At 39.1% G+C, this 15,323-nt stretch overlaps 4 protein-coding genes across 4 annotated transcripts; 3 read left to right on the top strand and 1 right to left on the bottom strand.

Annotated features, from left to right (window-relative positions):
* The first annotated feature begins 145 nt into the window (after positions 1–145).
* On the top strand, positions 146–3,290 carry LOC106372016 (stearoyl-[acyl-carrier-protein] 9-desaturase 5, chloroplastic). The gene is made up of 4 exons (XM_013812143.3): positions 146–560; positions 1,478–1,982; positions 2,359–2,799; positions 2,912–3,290. The coding sequence occupies exons 1-4, from the start codon at positions 436–438 to the stop codon at positions 3,032–3,034; spliced, it is 1,194 nt and encodes a 397-aa protein (XP_013667597.2). The 5' UTR covers positions 146–435; the 3' UTR covers positions 3,035–3,290.
* Positions 3,291–3,349: 59 nt separating this feature from the next.
* LOC106370516 lies at positions 3,350–4,178 on the bottom strand. Its single transcript, XM_013810516.3, has one exon. It carries the CDS (start codon positions 4,082–4,084, stop codon positions 3,530–3,532), a length of 555 nt encoding a protein of 184 aa, XP_013665970.2. The 5' UTR covers positions 4,085–4,178; the 3' UTR covers positions 3,350–3,529.
* Positions 4,179–4,686: 508 nt separating this feature from the next.
* Positions 4,687–8,744, top strand: LOC106372015 (splicing factor U2AF-associated protein 2). Its single transcript, XM_013812142.3, has 15 exons — positions 4,687–4,872; positions 5,172–5,249; positions 5,330–5,464; positions 5,550–5,612; positions 5,699–5,880; positions 6,203–6,427; positions 6,759–6,851; positions 6,935–6,973; positions 7,064–7,150; positions 7,246–7,348; positions 7,461–7,541; positions 7,919–7,995; positions 8,089–8,169; positions 8,269–8,360; positions 8,458–8,744. Exons 1-15 carry the CDS (start codon positions 4,830–4,832, stop codon positions 8,579–8,581), a joined length of 1,503 nt encoding a protein of 500 aa, XP_013667596.2. The 5' UTR covers positions 4,687–4,829; the 3' UTR covers positions 8,582–8,744.
* A 346-nt stretch (positions 8,745–9,090) lies between these two features.
* Positions 9,091–15,087, top strand: LOC106372014 (sister chromatid cohesion 1 protein 4). Its single transcript, XM_013812140.3, has 16 exons — positions 9,091–9,361; positions 9,656–9,811; positions 9,968–10,229; positions 10,317–10,414; positions 10,499–10,548; positions 10,879–10,931; positions 11,139–11,238; positions 11,345–11,825; positions 11,907–12,305; positions 12,452–12,590; positions 12,884–13,023; positions 13,116–13,939; positions 14,013–14,046; positions 14,195–14,306; positions 14,393–14,522; positions 14,656–15,087. The coding sequence occupies exons 2-16, from the start codon at positions 9,688–9,690 to the stop codon at positions 14,752–14,754; spliced, it is 3,045 nt and encodes a 1,014-aa protein (XP_013667594.2). The 5' UTR covers positions 9,091–9,361; positions 9,656–9,687; the 3' UTR covers positions 14,755–15,087.
* The last annotated feature ends 236 nt before the right edge of the window (positions 15,088–15,323 follow it).

Here is a 15,323-nt window from a genome sequence, read left to right as displayed (position 1 = left end):
CACAAGTGTTTTTATTTAATAAACTTAGCTGTATTGGGCTCCAAAGCGCCCATTAAGTATATGATAACTTGACCCATGGGCCTTCACAAAATTAATAGCAACAAGTACAACAGAAACAGTTTGGTGAGAGAAGGAAGAAAAAAGGGTGCAGACCAGACATAATGGCATTGTCGTGTACTAAAGCAAAGGGACATTGAAATGTCACATTGCTTAACATATCACATCATCACGCTGCAGAGTTTCTCAATTTGCTCGTTTGTTTCTTCGCCTTTCTCGTCCTTAGCTTTTTCTTCCCTCCATAAATACCTACCTATATAGACAAATTCACTCTGTTATCATCGAAAATTTCTATTTATCTTTTTCGTTTTATTCCTTCTCTATAATAATCTTGTCCCCATTGTTATAAAGAAAAGAAGGTGAGGGGAAAACAAAGCAATGGTTATGGCTATGGATCGGATCGCTTTTACCTCATCCCCATCCGCTTATCAACGTTCTTATCATCCTCATGGCTACAGATCTTCAAGAGTTTTCATGTCTTCTACCATTCGTCCCGCCTCTACGTGAGTTTTCTCTATTCATTTCCAATATTTCATTGAGATGCGATTAGTCATGATTAATTTTTCATTGAGATGCGATTAGTCATGATTAATAATGGATCTATTATATATACTCTCTGTTTCTGTCATGTTTGTTTTCAAAAATGCAGATCATTTCGTTTTGTACATATATAACACGCTGTGTGGTCTGCTCCCAACGTATCTATGACCAGATAAAACACACATTTCAATTATTAAAATGATTCACAATTACATTTTGTATTGAATTCAATTTGCTTTCTACTCAACCTGTGGACATGTTTGGTCACCAAACCCGAAAACAAACTCTCTGCATTTTCTTCTACAAATTCAAGTGATCTGTGTCTATTTGGGTGTAATCTCTCATACATTATTCAGAACTATGAAACATTCCATATGCATGCATGCATGGATTTGATTGTTCCCTTTACTTTCTATTAGTATAAAATATCATTTAATTTGGGTTGTTGGCCTATCTTCTTGTTCAGTGTCCTGTTACTTTAATGCCTTTTACCATCATTCAATCATATATGTTTATGCATGTGTTATATATTCACTGTAGTTGGTCAAGTTAGGTCTGAAAATTTGCTTGTAATTTGTTTTGGTTAGAATATCAGTAATTTACAGAATGCTTTTCTTGTACTGCAATTGCCCCCCACATCTTTTTTATCAGCATTTATTATGTCACGCATCAGTGTCTTTTTCTTTTGCTTTCAAGAACTGATTATTCTCGTGTTGGGAGATCTACTTTTTTTAGAAAAGACTTTAACTTATTTGCAAGTTGGTTACCTGCAGAACACGGAACTCTTATCATCTCTTTTTTAGTGGTTGTGTCATTTTATGATGAATCTCGCTGAACAACTTTCTATGATTTTTGAAAATCTCTTTTGATGGATTTACAGAGAGGTTACCAATGGAAGGAAACCCTATCTCCCTCCTCGAGAGGTGCAACTTCAAGTGAAGTACTCAATGCCACCACAAAAGCTGGAGATCTTCAAGTCCTTAGAAGAATGGGCTAATGACAACTTGTTGCCTTACCTAAAACCCGTTGAGAAATCATGGCAGCCAACTGATTTCCTCCCTGAACCAGAGTCAGAAGGTTTCTATGACCAAGTCAAGGAGTTAAGAGAGAGGTGTAAAGAGCTTTCTGACGACTACTTTGTAGTCCTTATTGGTGATATGATCACAGAGGAAGCACTTCCCACTTATCAGACCATGATTAATACGTTGGACGGTGTTAGAGATGAGACTGGAGCAAGTCCTACTCCTTGGGCAGTGTGGACGAGGGCCTGGACTGCCGAGGAGAATAGGCATGGTGATCTTCTTAACAAGTATCTTTACCTCTCTGGAAGAGTAGACATGAGGCAGATTGAAAAGACCATTCAATATCTGATTGGTTCTGGAATGGTAAGCTCCTATAATATAACAGCTCAATAATTTGATGGCCATAGAGTAAAACACAAATTTAAGTCTCTAAACTATACTTCTTTTAAAAATTCTGATAAATATCTTTTTTTTTCAAAATATTATTAAGTATTTTTTAAATAAATAGTAATAAAAAAATATTTTCATATAAAATATTTTAGACCCCTTTTTATTTTTATTTTTAACATAAAAATACATTTAAAAAAAAAAATCGGACTCTTATCTATTATGAAAAAAAAGACAAAGGATTGAACCCGGTGCGGTCGCACCGCTAATCCCCTATCTAAGCCGGCCTTGTGCCTGCTTTATGTTCTGCTATAGTCTTAGCTGCCTTAATTGGTTTTGTTTGGTTCTTTAGGATCCAAAGACTGAAAACAACCCTTACTTGGGTTTCATCTACACTTCTTTTCAAGAAAGAGCAACTTTCATCTCCCATGGAAACACTGCTGGCCTGGCAAAGAAGCTCGGGGACTCGAAACTAGCGCAGATTTGCGGCACCATTGCCGCTGATGAGAAGCGTCATGAGACTGCTTACACCAAGATTGTAGAAAAGCTTTTTGAGATTGATCCTGACACCACTGTTGTAGGCTTTGCTGACATGATGAAGAAAAAGATAGCCATGCCTGCTCATTTGATGTATGATGGTTGTGATGACAATCTGTTTGAGCATTTCTCCTCCGTGGCCCAGAGGCTTGGTGTCTACACTGCTAGAGACTATGCTGATATACTGGAGTTTCTTGTGAGGCGGTGGAACGTGGAGAACTTGGTAGGCCTTTCTGGTGATGGACACAAGGCCCAGGTAGCAACAACATCTAAAACCTCTTTTGTGTACTTGGAGAATGTTCAGTCATCAAAGTGTAGAATATAAGTTATTTTTCTGACTTTTGGCTTCCTTTGATTGCATGAAACAGGACTATCTCTGTAAATTGCCTGCTAGGATCCGCAAACTCGAAGAGAGGGCTCAAGGGAGAAACAAAGATGCTGCAAGAAACATACCCTTCAGCTGGATATTCGGCCGAGAGATCAGGGCTTAAAAGAAGTAATAACATGATGCAATTCTCCTCACCATCACCATGACAAGGAGGTTCAGAAAGTATGTTTTGTATTGGAAGATATGTTAGATAAAAAGTATGTGTTTAGCCTTGTTTTGGATCACTTTTCCTATTTATTTGTTTCAGATTCTCCATTTGTTCTAGACTTCTAGTATTGTTGTATCCACTTCCTCAATGTTTCTCTCTCAAATTTCCTACAATTTGTAATTTTTAAAATTATTTGCATTGTGTTTTCGTAGAGATTGTTACAAGTTTCTTAATTATAAAAAAATGAGTAAATTAAAGAAACAATCCATAGGAACGAAACACATATTATATATATATATATATGTAGTCAATCATTGTCAACAATGACAGATACAAACAACAAATGAACAAATCACAATACCACCGACAGAACACAGATCAAAAACCAACATTTGATACTGATAATAGCTCTCAACAACACAAGAAGACAAGACAAAGACAGTAGTAACTTCAAACTTGGAAAGGCCATGGCCAATCCTTAGGATTCTCATCACTCTGCACCTTACCACTCCTCTTCACCGCAACAACCCCTCTATCACCACCCTCGACATAAGCGTAATACTTCAAGAAGAAAGCCAACACCAACACAACCCAATCAAGACAAAAGATCACAACGCAGAGCCCGCCACCGAGCTTCAAGATCACAGCAGCATCTTCCTCCCTCACATACGACTTGAGACTCCCGAGGAAGTTGGCCGTGTTGGTGAAGATGAGGACGGAGACGGAGCCTTGGAAGATAGCCGTGAGCACGGTGGCGACCATGTGAGCGGCGTACCACCGGTTCCTCCCGCAGGAAGCGGCGGTGCAGCCGGAGACGGCGGCGGCGATGGTGGTTGTGTGGAGGAGGATGAGGAGGAAGCCGCAGATGGAGGGGATGAGGCGGAGGGAGAGGGTGAGGAAGATGCAGCTCGTGGCGGCTCCGAGGAGGATGTAGTTTGAGAAGAGGAAGATCTTGTGAGTGTAGTAGTGAGAGTCTTCGATGGAGGGATATTGAATCAAACCCATATCGAAAGTTTTGATTTTGACAACTGGTTTGCTTCTCTGATGATGAAGAAGATGAAGAAGAGAGTGTGGTGTGTGATGAGCGTGAGGAGTGAGTTTATGTAGAGAGACTTGAAACGGTCAAGTTTCTAAATATGACCGTTGTTGAATCCTTGAACGGCTAGTTTTCTAATTTTTTTTTAATTATTAAGGTGGGCTCATCCGTAGAAAGATTAAATAAGGTGGGCCCATTGGGATGTGGATGGGTTCATTTTTATCCGATATAAGAATAAGAGTTTCTCTGTATCCAAACTAGGTAAGGGTCTTCCACCGTCTTTCCTCTTGTCTTACTTTAGATTTTTTGTCGTCTCTCTCTAAAGCCCAATGGGCAAGATGGGCCGATTGGGCTGTGGATGGGTTCGTGTTAATCCGATACAAGGATAAGAATTCCTCTGTCTCCAAACTAGCTTAGGGTCTTCCACCGTCTTTTCCTCTTGTCTGACTTCTGTTTTCTCGTTGTTTGGATAAAGGCCCGATGGGTTTAAGTGGGCCAGATGTGAAAAAAGTTGGCCCATTGGGCTGTGAATGGGTTCATGTTTATCCGGTACAAGGATAAGAGTTTCTCTGTATCCAAACAAGGTCAGGGTCTTCTACCGTCTTCATCTTCGTCTGATTTGTCGTCGTCGTCGTCTCTCAAAAGCGCCACTCTTTAAGTCGGTTTTGGTTCTCAGCGTTCGTGATTTTGCGAAGGTTAGCGAGAGAGAGAACAATGTCCGGCTCCGATAAGCTACAGGCTCCTCAATCGTCGAAAGGTGAAAACCCTCTTCCTTCCCTCGCTCTCGTTCTCAAATTTTTTTGCGAGGAGGAGATTAATCCTAGGGTTTGTGATGATCCGGTTTATAATATGTGTGAAGAGAAGTTGTTTAAGGACATTAAGAAACTGAGAGCAGAGCAAAAGCTCATCTTGGGGATAAACAAATCATACTGTGTGTAGTCTATTATAGCTTATGAGGCAATAGAGTATGTGTATAACTTGTTTAAGAATGTTGGAACTGTAATATGTTTCTCTGGGGGTTTGCTAATGGCTTGTTTTGTTAAAATGTGAAAATAGACGCTACTGATGTTGGTTGGTACATTCTTGGTGGAAACCAAGAGAGCCTGGGTCCATATACTTTCTTGGAGCTGTGTGGTAAGTGTTCCGTGTTATTATATTCCTTGATGTATCTGTTATAAGCTATTAAAGCGCTTTACGTTGCTTTGAATGGGCAGACCATTTCAAGAACGGTTACCTACAGGAAACTACTCTAGTCTGGGCTGAAGGAAGAAGCGAATGGCAGCCTCTTTCTGCTGTCACTGAGTTAATGTCAAGGATCTCTGGAGCTGAAGTTGACCATTCAGCTGGAGGTAATATCCCTAAATTATCGTTTTGTTTATCTAGCGTAGTTTTGTCTCTTGGCTTTATGGCACTTACTATAGGGTGTCTTACCAGGTGCACCGGGGTTGATGAATGGATATGGTGCAAGAACCAACCAAGAGAAGCAAAGTAATACTGGTTAGTTGTCTAGACAGAAATGAATACTTCAGTATTATGAGTTGCAAAGTGAGGGTAACACTTACCACATCTTGTTGTTTCTGCAGCCTCTACTGAGGATGAGTTTGAGAAGTGGCAGAAAGAGATTCAAGAAGCCGAGGCGGAGGCTGAGAGGTTGAAAGATGATCAAGACAGACCTTCTTCACCACCCGAGGGGGAAGATGAGTTCACTGATGATGATGGAACTAGATATAAATGGGACAAAGCTCTTAGAGCATGGGCTCCTCAGGTAATGCTTTTTTATATATCAATCGTTCTTTCTCTGTTTCTGCTAGTGTAATGGGAATTCAGGTTACCCACCTGTGCTTTCTAGTAATGATTGGAATCGTTTACATGTCTCATTTTGTTGGTGGGTCGTGGCTTAGCGTTATCCGAAAGATTGCTTATTTGCTATGATTTTCTCTCATATTTTTGCTTGCTTTATCAAGATTGAATATCAGGAAGTCGTCGAACTATTTTACCTTTATTTGTTTTGGGTTATTCATGTTGCGCACCTTAGGAAGAGTTAAATATCATTAATATATTCAATTGCTCTTGCTATTTTATCGCAGAACGATCCAGTGGTTAGCGTTGATCCGTATGGACTCGAAGAGATGACCTTTGCTGAGGAAGACGAAGTAATTCCAACTATAAACGTTCTTGATACTTCTGTTGATAACGAGGATGTTTCTAAGGATGATGTGGCTGGTAAGAAAGAAGAAGATAACTCTGACCAGGCCGCGGAAATAAACAATAATGGCAAGAGGAAGCTGCCAGAAGAAGAAACTGAAAAGAAGGTATTTGTTATTGTCTTTTTCTCTGTTTCGTTGATCATCATATCTCTTTCTTAAGGTCATGCATGCCACTTCACGATTTCTTGATTAAGGAGTCTTGACTTTTCTAAGTGGTAATGGATGATTGCTTTTTGACCAATATGTACATCGTAGAGGGAATGAAAAACTTGTTGACCAATATGTACATCATTGTTGGACATCGTAGTTATATTAGGACTAGCAAATTACTTTTACTTTCATTTCGTCATACTTACTAATGATGGATCAAATAAATATTGCTGCATTTCTTCATGAAAATTTCTGCAAGTATTCTAAGTTTCAAATTAATTTCCAGGAAGCAAACAAGCCTCCAGAAGCGTGGTTTGAGCTGAAAGTAAACCCTCATATCTACGTTACCGGGTTGCCCAAAGATGTCACAATGGAGGAAGTAAGTTGTGGTCATTGCTTTTTCTATTATTATGAATATCCTAATACTTTAAAACGGACTTAAAGTAGCGACATCAATTACAGGTAGTTGAAGTTTTTTCTAAATGCGGCATTATTAAGGAGGTAAATCCCAGTATCTTGTGATTTCTTTTCCATGTTATTTTGGAGTCGTGTAAGTCTCCCGTAACAATGTAGATCTGGTAAACATCGCAGGATGACAGTGGCAAGCCTCGCATAAAGCTTTACAGTGACAAGGCGACAGGAGAATTAAAAGGCGATGCTCTTATCACGTATATGAAGGTAATGATAATACTAGAAGACTTTCCCTCCGGGGATTTATAAGGTTCAATTCTTAAACGTTTTCTCTTCATGTTATCTGTCTTTGTTTTCATCAGGAGCCCTCAGTGGATCTTGCAATTCAAATCTTAGACGGGGCTCCTTTACGTCCAGCTGACAAGCTCCTCATGTCTGTTTCTCGAGCTAAATTCGAGCAGAAAGGTGAATACCGTTGCACTTTAGTTGTATAGACATTAGCTTTTCCCTATCCGTGGCTTTGTTTTTTACAATATTTTGGCTATGGTTCTTATTGTCCTTTGCTATTTCCACTTAGGGGAGAGATTTATAACGAAGCAAACCGATAACAAAAAGAAGAAAAAGCTTAAAAAGGTCGAGCAAAAGTTGCTTGGATGGGGTATGTTTCCGCCGCTTCTGTATACTGGAAACCTACCTTTTTCTCTAGAAAGTCACATACTAAAGGAAGATGTGAGATGCTATATATATATATATATATATTTCTCTATGCTTTACTAACTCTTTATTGAACTCTCTAGCGAAAGGACTGGCACTAAAAATTTATCATTTTTGGAAGGCAACCTTTCATTGACAATTAAAACAGAAGATGTAGATTAGAAGGGAACATAGTTATATCGATATTCTCTATTTGTCTGTCTGGTAATCATAGTTCATATTAGCATAAAAAAGTGGCCATTTTAGTTCTTGACGTTGGAGTTTTTCTAACTGGATTTATATTTATTGTGATGGCGCTTGGTCTCTCTTTTCTTGGCATAGGTGGTAGAGATGATGCTAAGATCGCAATACCTGGAACTGTTGTTCTCCGCCACATGTTCAGTCCAGCGGAGATGAGGGTAGGGTCTTGTCCATTACGTTGATACGATAAAATGTTACCAGTTTTAAACACCTGATATAGCTTGAGCGTTTTTTTCTCTCTCTGCTTGTAGGCTGATGAGAATCTGTGTGCTGAGGTAGAGGAAGACGTGAAAGAAGAGAGTATGAAGCATGGACCGTTTGATTCAGTGAAGGTTAGATGTCGTGTCTTTTACGCTTAAGCTTGTGGTATTCTAATGTTGGTTTTGTTGAAAGTTGAGATTATTTAATCTATTGATATCTTTCTTTTACAGGTGTGTGAGCTTCATCCACAGGGTGTTGTTCTTATAAGATTCAAGGATCGTAAAGATGCACAGAAATGTATAGACGCAATGAACGGTCGATGGTACAGATTCTCTCCCCAGTCATTTCCGCTTGCTTAATCGCCATTAGAGTTGTTGTCTTGGGTCTGATTTGTTGCTTATGTTTATGGGTGAATGTAGGTATGCAAAGAGACAGATACACGCGAGCTTTGACGATGGATCAGTGAACCACGCTGCGATTCGGGACTTTGATGCGGAAGCCGAACGGTTAGATCAGTTTGCAGCTGAGCTCGAAGCTGAATAGAAGAGAGACAAAATCACAATAAATCTATAAAGCTCTTTTGTAGAATACGTTGAGAAGTTTGAAGTATAACCAAACCATATGTTTTCATTTTCATTGTCGTTGAAACTAACTCTTTCTTCATGTGCCCCTATTGATATATATAAAATTTTAAAATTACATTAAAGTTTGCCATTTTGAGGAATTTCAAGTTTCTAAAGGTGAGATAGTTTCTGATGTCAATCATTGAAGCAGCAGGACACAGAGGCATCCGAATCAGATCATTACCAATCGGTTTACTTTCGTATATCCGGTTTATAATTTAACACAAAAAATTCCAAAATTTTCATTTTTCCCGCAACCACGGGAAGAAACCGCCCAGCTCAAATGTTTTGAAAGAAACAAAATATTTTTTAATTGAAGGTGAGTTGACAAAAAAACTTAATCTAAAGCTAGGTGGGACCACCTCGTGTCTTAACCAATAGCATCGCTACGTATGTCACTGGTGTTCCTTTTCCGAACCAAATCCCTCAAATTTTAATCAGAAATCGAACCAAAGATCCAAAGTTCGAAACTTTTGCATATTGCAATTTCCTCTCAAAAACTTACTATTTTCTCACGTTTTTTTTCTTTCTGGGAGAGTTCGCTGTTTGTTGTGTCTGATCTCTGACAACAAAAAGACTTTAGTCTTAAAGATTCTGTTTTTTACCGAATTGGGGGTGTTCTATTGAAGTATCCGCGAATTAGGGTTTCCGCGAGGACTCTGTTTAGGAGCTGTGGAGCTTTGAATTGGTGAATTATACGGTAATTGATCTACCCTTTTACTCTTATTCTACTATGATAAGCTCGTGAAGTAGTCTTAGGACCTTTAAGAGTCTCTACTCAGGTGGAAATTTCGAAGCTTTGTGGTCGATTTGAGAGCTAATTTGGGGTTCTGTTGTTGAAAATTGGAAACTTTCTAAATTTCTCTTACACACTCTATCACGTGTTGGAGATGTCTCTTTCTATTATCGTGTCGGAAGTATATTTAGCTTTTGAAGCTCGATTTGTGAATTCTAACAAGTTGGTTTCTTTTTGTTGTTGTTGTTGAAATTGTAGGGCTTTTTTGGTGGTTTGGGGGAGGATTAGGAATGTTTTATTCACAGTTTATATTAGCAAAGAAAGGACCACTTGGGACGATATGGATCGCGGCCCATTTGGAGAGGAAGCTTCGTAAGAATCAGGTCGCTGATACTGACATCGGAGTCTCCGTTGGTGAGTTCTTTCGCTTCTCTGTTCAATCATTAGTTTTAGGTCTCAGTACTTTGCACAGATAAGGGTTTAGCAGAAGTAATGTTTTAATTTTTCTTTATGCCTATTCGCTATCATCAAAGTGTTTCCTAAAATCTGACTGTTTTCTTTTCTGAGCAGATTCTATTCTCTTTCCGGAAGCTCCAATTGCTCTGCGACTGTCTAGTCATCTCCTCCTTGGCGTGGTTCGTATATATTCCAAAAAGGTCAATTACCTCTTTGATGATTGCAGCGAGGCACTGCTTAAGGTGAAGCAAGCTTTTCGCTCTGCTGCGGTTGACCTACCCCCTGAAGAATCCACTGCACCTTATCACTCCATCACGTTGCCTGAGACATTTGATCTCGATGACTTTGAGCTCCCTGACAACGAGATCTTTCAGGGGTCAGTTCCTTCATATTTTCAAAATTCACACTCGTTGTTTTTTTTTGTCGCTATTTCCTTGTTTGATCTTGTTTCCTTGTCTTGCAGTAATTACGTTGACCATCATGTTAGTACAAGAGAGCAGATCACCCTTCAGGATACCATGGATGGTGTTGTATTCTCAACATCGCAATTTGGGTTAGACGGTTAGTGGTTGTTTCAGACTTACTTGTCTCTACTTATTGGTAGCTTTGCCTTAAATAAGAAAACTCTTTTTTATACTTTTCCAGAACGATTTGGTGATGGCGACACTGCTCAAACTGCTTTGGAGCTTGACGAGGTACTTTTTTTTGCGTTCATGGAACAGAACAAATATAGTTTTCAGGTCATTCTAGGGAGTAGGGACAAGAAATAGGATTTAACCATATTGAAAGATGAAAATTGCAGAGAATATTTTGTTTTATTAGCTTCTAGCTTTTGTGTTCTTTCTCTCACAGTTTGGTTAGACGCTTGTATTTTGAAGTCATGTTGCAGCCATGTTTTGTAGGTTCAGGATGATGTTTAATGCTATCTTTTTCTAGTTAATTTTTACATATTTGAAATTAGAACTTCTCGTCTCTTGTTATTTTATTTTGGGTAGGATCTCTTCTCATCCTCGTATTGTCTGCAGGAAGTATTCCAGGATAAGGATATTATTGGATCCGATGATGAGGCAGTTCAAGGGTCAGTTTTTTGTTCCTAATCTATAGTCTGTACTTTGTAGCGTAATTGCATGGTTTCTCTTGATCTATGGATATTTGCGTGTTGTGAATTTGAACTGTGCTTCTACGTGTCTTGTCCTTCATAGATGTGGTCCTCTGGTGTATAATTTGAATGTACACATCACCAATCATTTTTTTAACTTATGGTAGATATTTTATTTGTTGATAGCACTGATCACAATGCATATCCGGATGCGGCAACACCAGAGATAAAGGATGAAATTGTAGAAGTTTCTGATGCAATGCCCAGAGATTTCAATCAAGAGCAGGTGCATACCAGTTTATATTTCTACAGACTTGTTGGTTTAATTTTCTGCTAGGATATATTGTAAATTTGAATTGATTTAATAATTTATGAATCTCTCACTTTGATAGGTTGAAGATCTTGCAGTGGGTGATGAGTTCATGGAAGATGCTCAAGCTCCTCAAACCCCTGGACTAGTTGAGGTGCCAAACTTGTCTAGTGTCAGAGATCAGCTGGCATGCGATGATCACATGGAGGTAGAGGATCCGAATGCAGAAGAAGTTAGGAAGGCCTCTGGAGAGCCGGATGCTATTGAGCCCTCTGAATATAATGCTGGAGAATCAGCAGTTACTCCCATGGGGGTGGATAAGTCGTTGATAAATGAAAACATTGACGCACAAAACGATCCGGAGGAGAGGGCAGAGCATGTACGTATTACCTCGCCATGTGTTTCTCACATCACCACCGAGGTGGAGGATCCTGGCCAAGTAATCACTGAGACAGGAACCGATGTTATAACCGATAAGTCAGATGCTGTTCCTTCAGTTGAGTCCCCTGGAGAGCCTACGATGAGAAATGCTGAGCCAAAAGATCCTGTGGAAGAGAACCAAGGTTCGTCAAATAAAATGCAAACCACTCAAGTTATTGATCAACCCTGTCTTATTCTTATAATCTTTTTATGGTTTCTGCCAGATCATTTTGCCGTTACCACTGAGGCCAATCAGGAAACAGATTCTAATTTACAAGGAGATGAGCAGCTGAATAACGCACACACAACTGATGAACAGTTGGGAGACCTGCCTGGATCGGCTGATACTGATTTGCCTGCACCTGAGAAGGTATTAGCTGCACCTAACAGTCTGGGGGATGAAAATGGTTGTTTGGTTGAACTTGAATCGACACCAGATAAAGAAGACCCTGGCACATGTAACGGGGATGCAGGAAATAATATTACTGGGAAGAAACGCACATTTACTGAGAGCACACTAACGGCCGAGAGTTTGAACTCTGTTGAGTCAGTTGGACTGATTCAGTCCAAGAGAACTGCACATTCTGTTCCTGATGACGATGACTTGTTGTCTTCTATCTTAGGTATCAGTTTTTGTTGTTGCTATATCTGTTCTTCTATACATCTATGATTCTTGCTTATATGAGGATGGCAAAAATGGTTTTTGATGTTAGCTAATCCCTTCTGAGTTAACTTTCTGATTCCATGATCATTCACTTTTTTTTTTCAGTTGGGAAGTCATCTTTTCTGAAGATGAGGTCTACACCTGTGCTTGAAGTAGCAACTACAAAACGGTTAAAGTCTGCTCCTCGTTCTACTACCACAAAGAGGAAGGTTCTAATGGATGACCCTATGGTCTTACATGGCGAGTATGTTTACCTAACTGACCTTTTTTTATCCCGTAGCTTTTATTTTATTCTTCCTTGTTTCATCTGCACCCTGGTTTGCACTTAGATGCAAGACGGCTAAAGTTAATAGTAAAGTAATGTGAATCTTGATTTTGTTGAGCCAAAAAAAATTGGATGCTGATTTTTAGTTCACTGTTTTAGAAACTGAAGGTTGGTTTTAGTCTCACACTTGTAATTACAGTATAACATTTTTTTTCTTGACTTTTTTACTTGTTTTCTTGTATATTCTGATCTTGCATACTTTTTTTATTTAGCCTTATACGGGAACAGCTGACAAACACGGAAGGTATACGCCGTGTGCGTAAGAAGGCACCTTGCACCATCCCTGAAATCTTGATGCTTCAAAGACAGGCTTTGGAGGAGGATGGGCTTTTTAAGGAGCCAATATTCACTGGTAAGTTCACTATGCTAACAAGTAGAGCGTTCTATTCAAACTTCTAAACTTGCTGCCACACAGGTAATATATTGTTTTCAATGATTTTGCAGGTATGTCAGTGGAATTAGTATCTCTGCACAATGAGCCGTATGATCTAAGAGGAATCACAGTAATCAAGGACGATGACGGCCATGCTTCTGTTGTTGGAGTTGTAGAAGATAATGAATGCTCAGTTAGGGCTGGTGAAGAAAACGAGCCTGAGGAAAGGTCTGCTCCTCAGACTCACCCAAATGATTCCGAGGAGCAACCTGCTGAGGCTCAAACTCAGCCCCAGGATCAACAGATCGTAGACCAAGATGAAGAAGGGAAAAAAGATAACGAGCTTGGTGAAGATATATGTGACTTGGAAGTTTTAAAGGAAAGCGATGATGTAGCTGGTGACGAAGCAAATCATCTAGTGAATGAAGAGATCAGTGAAGTGCCATCTGAGGACAAAATCGATCGTGTAGGGGATTTACGGGTGGAAGGTGACCATGAAAACCATGATGGAGGCAACCATGATGGAGGCCTAGGCGGTCAAGATGTTTGTGATGTTATAGAAATTGCTGAAGGTGATGTAGATAACAACGCCACTCTTAATGAGACAGACTTGAAAGTTGAAGATGAAGATAAGAAGACAGATGCCTCGGCTGAAGTTATTGAGAGTGGGATAGACGACCAGACTCCATGCGATAACACAGTTGTAGAAGAAGCTGGTGGTTCTAGCAATCTAGCTTCTGAGAGTTGCAAGGGACCTCTTGTGGAAGAAAGTAATGATGGAGTGATTCCAGAGATAGAGTCTGATGAAAGATATAATGAAATGTTTACCGAGGAGGCTTATATGCAAAGTGCACCAGATGGAGAACCTACTTATGGTCTTATGAGAGATAATGATGTAAGTTTCTTTTGTGGCTTTCATATCCTTATTCAAGTAAAGACATGCCTCTTAAAGTTTTCTTTTGCTGTAGGAAATGGATGCCATGGAAGTTGCACATGACACAGGTTCTAAATCTTTTCTAGTTTTTGTTTAACTTATCTGAATCTTCTGTATCCTTCAGTTTGATGAATGAGACTAACACTCTGGTTTAAACAAGCTGAAACTCTTGGATAGTTCTGCTTTATAGTTAATTTAACTACTGTATGTCCTCAGGATTCTTGAACGTGGATGATGATGAAGTAGATGAAGATCACGAGGACGATGGTGTGGAAGAGGGTGATGAAGCTCGTCTTCTAGAGAACAGTGGATGGTCTTCTCGTACCAGGTCTGTAGATTTGATGATTTTTTTCCCCACAATCCATAAGCTTTCTATGACAGGCCTGAAAGAATATTGTTCTCTTTTCTTTATAGGGCTGTGGCGAAGTATCTTCAGACGATATTTGATAAAGAAGCCGAGAATGGGAAGAATGTTATTGTAGCAGACAAACTTTTAGCTGGGAAGACCCGTAAAGAAGCATCAAGAATGTTTTTCGAAACACTGGTATGTCCATTACATGAGACCCTAAATGAAAAACAAGCTTTGATATATTCTCTAGAGAACACATGTCTAGTTTTCTGGTCATATTCTTCATAAAATTGGTTATCTTTGTTGAATCTGTCTTCTTTCTTTGCAGGTTTTGAAAACAAGAGATTACGTCCAAGTTGAGCAAGCCAAGCCTTATGAAAGCATCATCATAAAACCGCGACCAAAACTCACCAAATCCATCTTCTAAAAGGGAGAAGATTGAGTCTCTCTCGTAGTTGCAGATAGGTAGTTTGGTCCCAGTCCGAGAAACATCATTTCCGAAAATGATTGTCCCTTCTTCTCTAAAGTTTATACATTTCCACTCTTTTAAGCCAATGAAGTAGTAATAGTATCAGTGCCTGGTGTTGTAGCTCTTAACCACCATCCAAGTAGCTGGAGGAGGTTGATATGTTTGTTATTTTTATTTTATCTTTATACATAAGAGTTGTTGTTGTATGTGTATAGATATTGGTGCCACCATGATCATTGATCACCACCAGTTTTACATTTGAGACATGCTAATTTTATTTTCTTTGAATAACTCGAGTCCTCCGGTTTGACTTGGGAAAGTCTAGGAACCATTTTTTATTGAGTAAATATAATAATAGTTTTAAAATAGGGTTAAAATGTGAAACAGTCTGGTAAGAATGCCTACTTTTGTCACTAAATTATTGGCTTTTATAATTACTGATGTTTTTTATCCATCCTAATTATTTTGAACCTATTATTTTCTAATAAATTTATTTATTTATATCAAAATTTATCATTTGTTGGATT

The sequence above is a fragment of the Brassica napus genome, chromosome A10 (genome assembly GCF_020379485.1).
Source record: "Brassica napus cultivar Da-Ae chromosome A10, Da-Ae, whole genome shotgun sequence".
In the NCBI taxonomy this organism is placed as follows: domain Eukaryota; kingdom Viridiplantae; phylum Streptophyta; class Magnoliopsida; order Brassicales; family Brassicaceae; genus Brassica; species Brassica napus.
Note: the sequence above shows the minus strand (reverse complement) of the source record. Positions and strands in the feature narration are given on the sequence as shown.